This window comes from Raphanus sativus, chromosome 4 (assembly GCF_000801105.2).
Source record: "Raphanus sativus cultivar WK10039 chromosome 4, ASM80110v3, whole genome shotgun sequence".
In the NCBI taxonomy this organism is placed as follows: Eukaryota; Viridiplantae; Streptophyta; class Magnoliopsida; order Brassicales; family Brassicaceae; genus Raphanus; species Raphanus sativus.
Genome location: NC_079514.1, coordinates 2,550,434 through 2,556,433, shown reverse-complemented (window position 1 = coordinate 2,556,433; position 6,000 = coordinate 2,550,434). Strand labels below are relative to the sequence as shown.

General features: G+C 40.6%; 1 protein-coding gene and 1 pseudogene across 1 annotated transcript; one reads left to right on the top strand and one right to left on the bottom strand.

Moving 5' to 3' along the window:
• LOC130494726 (putative disease resistance protein At4g11170) overlaps positions 1-2,742 on the bottom strand; it is a 3,065-nt pseudogene extending 323 nt beyond the window's left edge.
• Positions 2,743-3,721: 979 nt separating this feature from the next.
• LOC108836360 (probable disease resistance protein RPP1) lies at positions 3,722-5,676 on the top strand. Its single transcript, XM_018609524.2, has 2 exons — positions 3,722-4,255; positions 4,488-5,676. Exons 1-2 carry the CDS (start codon positions 3,813-3,815, stop codon positions 5,521-5,523), a joined length of 1,479 nt encoding a protein of 492 aa, XP_018465026.2. The 5' UTR covers positions 3,722-3,812; the 3' UTR covers positions 5,524-5,676.
• Positions 5,677-6,000: the final 324 nt, after the last annotated feature.

Below are 6,000 nucleotides of genomic sequence, written 5' to 3'. Positions count from 1 at the left end.
GATGCTTGTAGGAACTGTTTCAAAATCGTGTCGACTGATATCTAAATATGTCAACTTTGTAAAAAGACCAAGCTGATCTGACAATGACTCAACATTTCTGCAGTTGTCAAGCCGAAGCTCAAGCAAACTGTATCCGACCTGGTCTTTTTCTGCATGAGGAAGGCTAACCAATGTGTGGAGGTTGGTACAATCAGAAAGTGTGAGAGTCTCCAGCTGATATATTTTCGGCAAAGCTTCAAGTCTGCGGCAGTTACAAAGCCTCAGGTGTTTTAACTTGGTAAGGTGAATCATTGATGGAGGTAAACCCCTGAAGTAGTTTCCACTTAAGTTCAACTTCTCTAGGTTTCGCATGTGGTGAATGTCATCTGGTATTTCTTCGATGTTTATGTTGATTAGGCTTAACTCCATCAACCAGGGGAAGTATGAAAAGCTGTAACACTTGAAATGATCCCTTTGCTCACTGTAGTTATACTGCACGATGTGAAGCAATTTAAAATTGTAGGGAGGTGACATGAGCATAGGCATAGCTGTTTGCTGCTCCAACATCATCAGTTCATGAGGGATTTGTTGCTCAGAAACAAACAAAAGATGCTGTGCATATCCTCCAATAACCTTCAACTCAATTTTTAAGTTTCCCTTGATTGATAGATTTGTAAGAGAAATGTCTCCAGACTCTTTTGCTAACGGTTCTGCATCAAGAAAATCCACGTGGACCGATCTAACGTGCAAGCTTCTGCCTTCAAAGGAAGTAGCTTCAGATTCTTCTATTATGATCACTAGATTCTTTAGCCCATCGCAGTTGGATAGATCAAGTGTCTGTAGCCTAGGTAGGCTGCAAATGGACTCTGGAATCCTTGTCAGGGAAATGCAACCTTCCAGCATCAACTCCTCTAGATACACTGCTTCCTGAAGATCTGGAAGTTCTTTTAGAACCATAGATCCCGTAAGATTCAGCCTTTTCAGATGAGAAAGTCTCTGACATATTATTGCAGCAAAACAATGTTGGAAAAACATTTAAAATCTCATGTACAAGATTAGTTTTGTTTGGTAACATACCGGGGAGCTTCCACTCCAAAGAGTTGTGAGGTTGCTGTGGCACAGAAGTATTTCTACAAGACAATCTGTAATGATACTGGAAGGCAAGGTTGTAAAAGGATACGCATCCCACTGTAGTAATCTAAGTTTATTAGGTAGTAAAATTCTGTTTGGATTGCTCTCTTTCATGGAATCCAAATTCAATTCTTCATAAGGCCTGTAGTTGTAGATATTCAGAAATTTGAGATTCTCCGTCTGCTTGAAAACTTTCAAGTCGATATGAATATTGTAAGGCAATTTAGAAACATCTAGCATGATTCCTTCAGTTCTGGTTGCACCCTGATATAATATAGTACATTTATCAAAAAGAGGAATCAAGGCATAACCAACCCAACCAAAACAAAACAAAAGGCAAAAGACATCTTTGTGGAGGGCTTACTTCATTGTCTGCAAGTAGATTTATGTCGTACCAGTCCCACAAGATTGGTTCTAGAGCAAGGTTGTTGCCTGAATCGAGATACACTATACGTCTTCCCCTTTCCTCCAGCAAATAGTGCATAGCTATACGGCCATTAGCAGATACATATCGATGAGAGACTTTTCCGCCAGAGCCCTTATCCCAAATTCACCACGGTGAAGAAGGGTCTTAACACGCGAGACAAGTTCTCCATTGAAAAGGCATGCGACATGAAGAAAAGCAGTCTTACTAACTTGGTCCAAGCTCTCATAGCTAACATTTACGATTCTTGAAAAATTATCGTAAGGAGCCTTTCTAAAGGAATCTAGAGCCTCAGGCCAGTCCACTTCGGACTTCCCTCGGAATGAAGTGGCCAAAGCCTCGAGGGCTGAAGGAAGACCTTGAGCAAGCTTCAAAGCACGACTTGAAAAATCTGAGAAGACAGGAGAAGGAGGTTTTCCTTCTTTAAAAGCAATCCGCTGGAAGAGTTGGATTGCTTGATCATCATCCAAATACTTGACGTCGTACACTTGACAGGAGTTAAGCAGCCTCTTATACCGCGTGGTTATGATAACTCGACTCCCTGGTCCAAACCATTTAACCTCTTTTGCCAGGGCATCCAGCTGTCTCACATCATCAACGTCATCAAAGACTAGAAACACTTTGAAGTTTCTAAGCCTGCACTCAAGTTGTTGTCTTCCGTGTTCAATGCTTTCCAGCATCACATTCTTTTCATGCAAGATGTTGGAAAGAAGTTGAGTTTGTAGATGTAAAGGACCATGTTCTCTACAGAGCTTCGAAACGTTTTCCATGAAATAACGACGATGAGGTGAAAATCCAAGTTTGTGCTTTTCGTAGAGATACTTTGCTATGGTGGTTTTGCCAATGCCTCCTGTTCCTACGATTCCTATGATACGAGGATCATCATCATCCTTGGAGTCCATGCCCAAGAGAGGGTTGAGAACTTCCATGTGATCTTCCATCCCGACAACATCACCGAAAGGTATTGGCGACATAGCTAACAGCCTGGTTAAAAACTATATAGTTAATAGTATTTTGTAGTGTTTTGTAATCGATAAAGTCAACTTTATTTCTTCTCGGTTAAATCTGGATGTGATCTGATACAGAAAAATAAACTTAGTTGTGGCCATGACCAGATTATCCAATCGAGTATCACAAAGCCATATGTAGAAGATTAGAACCCCAAAGAAAATGCAACACTTTATGTGGCAACAGCTGACGAGATGCATCGTGATTCCAGAAAGATTAGCATTTAGACATCTAAACATCGATAGGACTTATCTTAGTTGCGGTGATCCAAAAGAAACCATAAATCACCTCTTTTTTTAATGTCCACCAACATTGTAGATATGGACTTTATCGGACTATATGTTCCATTTAGATTACTTCCCGAATCCTGAATCCCTCTGTTTATCAAAACATAGACTTCTTTTTTGGAGGAAAAAGATGTGGTATATTTAGCACCACTTATTGAAATCTTTTCATAGATCCTATGATTTATTTGGAAGATAAGAAATGATAAAGTTTTTAATGGAAAAGATGTCTCACTTGTTGACACTCTTCAATTAGCTAAGAGAAGAAGAAGATGATATACCATCTCTTCTCCCAGCTATTGGTTCAACCTCATCCATAGTCACCCAAATCCCAACCTGCCAAATTGATGTCTCATGGGTCAAACATAGTTGTCAGTGGTCTCGGATGAATTTATAGGAATCAATTGGGGGTGGTGGAACACTTTGGACTGCAAAAATGCCGGCAAAGCATTTTGACTTTCCATGCGAAGATGGAATGACTTATTTGGGCGATATCTTTTTTACGTGTTATTATCCGTGATATATATATACAGATAGACTGCTCGGACTTAGTGGACATGATTGTAAACACAATCGATTGACCAGGTTTTGCTTCTGTGTAGTCTTATTCCGTCTCATACGAGATCGTTTTCGGTTCAGCATCTCCCATATCCCCAGAGCGAGGAACTTGCGAGCAGACTCCCCGGCAAAAGAGGCGTCCTCCTGTCTTACGTAAATCAAACTTGGTCGGATTAAATGAATCTTCAGAAAGACTCAAACTCAACCACCACATCTTAAAAAAAAGGTGTTGATTAAAATATACATATATATATCAACGCTACTAGAGACAAATTTAAAAATGTCTTTTTTTTTGTCTTTTGTAGTTGTCTCTGTCTTTAAAATGATAATAATTAGAGAAAAACGAACAAAGAAGCAAACATAATTCAAAGAAAGGACCCTTTGGCTAAGTTGTTTCCGATCTCTCTGATACCTTCGGATCTTAGGTGATGAAGTTCGATGTTTTCGTCAGTTTCAGAGGAATCGACACACGAAGAACTTTCGTTAGCCATCTTTTCCTTGCACTGTTTAAAGAGCAGTTCAAGACTTTCAAACAAGAAGAAGAGATACCATTGAATCAACCAGCTTCCTCTCAAGTGATCGAGGCAATTGAAAACTCCGAAATTGCCATCGTCGTCATATCGAAGAACTACACTGCTTCAGTCTCGTGCCTTGATGAACTGGCGAAGATAACTGAGTGTTGGAAGAAACAATCCTTGGTGGTGGCACCAGTCTTTTACGAGGTTGATCCTTCAGATGTTTTAGGGCAAGCAAGCAATCTTGGGGAGGACAACGATGGAGGTAACAGCAACAACTTGGAGAAGGTGGAGAGATGGAGAAACGCACTGGCCAGTTTAGTTGACATCTATCAAGAAGTATACTCCTCTCAATGGTATCTTGAATTTACCCAAAACTTCTAAATCTACACTTTAGATTATTTATGCACCAAATACTTCTAAGTACTCTTATATTAGATTTAGAAACTCTCTCAAACTAAATCAATATGTTTCTCTTGATGTTACGTTACATCTCTCTCTCTCTCTCCATGAGAATTCTTTATATAGGACTAAGCTACTCCTTACTTTACAAGATAAATTCTTGACCTCTTTCCTGCGTCGTCATAGGGAGGATGGCGGCTCGAGTGAGGATGAAGACACAGACGCGTCCACTATTTCAAGACTTATGAGCCACGTTTCTGAACTTTTGAGACCACACGTTCAAATGTCAGCGGTTAAAGGGAAGTCTGACCCAACTGGAGTTGCCACCAGCAGGATGGAGCTTGTTAGAGATGCTCTCAGGAGAATAGCTTGGAGAATTATGAATGCACAAACGCTTAACAGTTTCAAACCTACTACGCCTGCAAGGAGCATAACTTATTATCAGTCTCAATTGGCTCCTCCATCTATTGATTTCAATAGCCTTGTTGGGATGGATCGGCAAATGAAAGAAGTGGAAGCATTGCTGCTTAGTATGGATTCCATAGACGACGACGGACTTGGAGAAATGGGCATTTGGGGTGATCAAATACTTGTAGGCAAAACCACACTTGCGAGATGTGTTTACCAAAAGATCTCACCACAGTTTCAAGATCACTACTACTACTTTGAAAAAAACTCCCAAAATTCTGCTCGAGGCATTGATTCAACGTGTTTGCTAGAGGAAATCACAAGAGCTGCTGCTCTAGCGACAAGTCTAGCGCCAGATAGCAGCCTATTTGAAGTTGTGAATGCAAATCTTGGACATCGGAAGGTTTTGCTTATTGTTGATTTCTCTGGCATTGGCCAACTCGAAAATATCAGAAAGATTGCCAGTCGATTTGGTCCAGGGAGTAGACTGATCTTTGTCACCCAGGGCAATTATGATCTACTCCGATGTGGAATCAAACACCTCTACGAAGTTGAGACTCTGAGATATGATGAAGCTCTTCAACTCTTTTCACAATATGCCTTCAAACGAGAACACGTCCCTAGAGAGTACTACCGTCTCTCCGTTCGTGCTGTCCTAATCACTGGTCGTATCCCACTCGCCCTTAAAGTCTTCGGCTCCTTCCTACACGGGAAAGTCATCAGTGAATGGGAATTCGAGCTGTGTAGACTTGAAGCATCCCAGGTTAACTGGGTTGCAAACGTTTCCAGCTATATCGGAAATGCCCTCTCTTGAAGAAGATGGCTATGCCTATGCATGTTGAATGATCAAAATGTGGAATCAGAGTTCAATCTTACACCATGTTCATAGACTCTGTTGCTTTCTATATTTCCCTATTGTGTGTGTTCTAAGATCATGCATCGTTTTATGATCACTACTTTATGAGTTCTTGAAGCCGCTTTCGTCGAAGAACCATGTCAAATGTGGCCTTGTTCATCCCAAGCCGCTTTAGTTCATCCCAAGCCGAACCAGAAAACTACAACAAACCGAGAGCATCTTTTAATAAGCAACACTCTCGGAAAATGCAGAGAGGATTTGAGGACATCTACTACCTCCTCAGTTGCATCATGGCACCATTTTTCAAGCTCTGCAAGCCCTGTTTTTACATACTCTCCGTTGTTAAACGAGCAGCATTCACGTCTCAAAACAAGACTACACATAAATGGACATAAAAGGAATAATTAATTAGTGATGGATAAACAAAAAAACTGC

Coding starts and splice junctions, on each gene's coding strand:
- LOC108836360 (XM_018609524.2), top strand. CDS start 3,813: ATGAAGTTCGATGTTTTCGTCAGTTTCAGAGGAATCGACACACGAAGA. Junction 4,256..4,487: donor GAAGTATACTCCTCTCAATG/GTATCTTGAATT, acceptor GCGTCGTCATAG/GGAGGATGGCGGCTCGAGTG.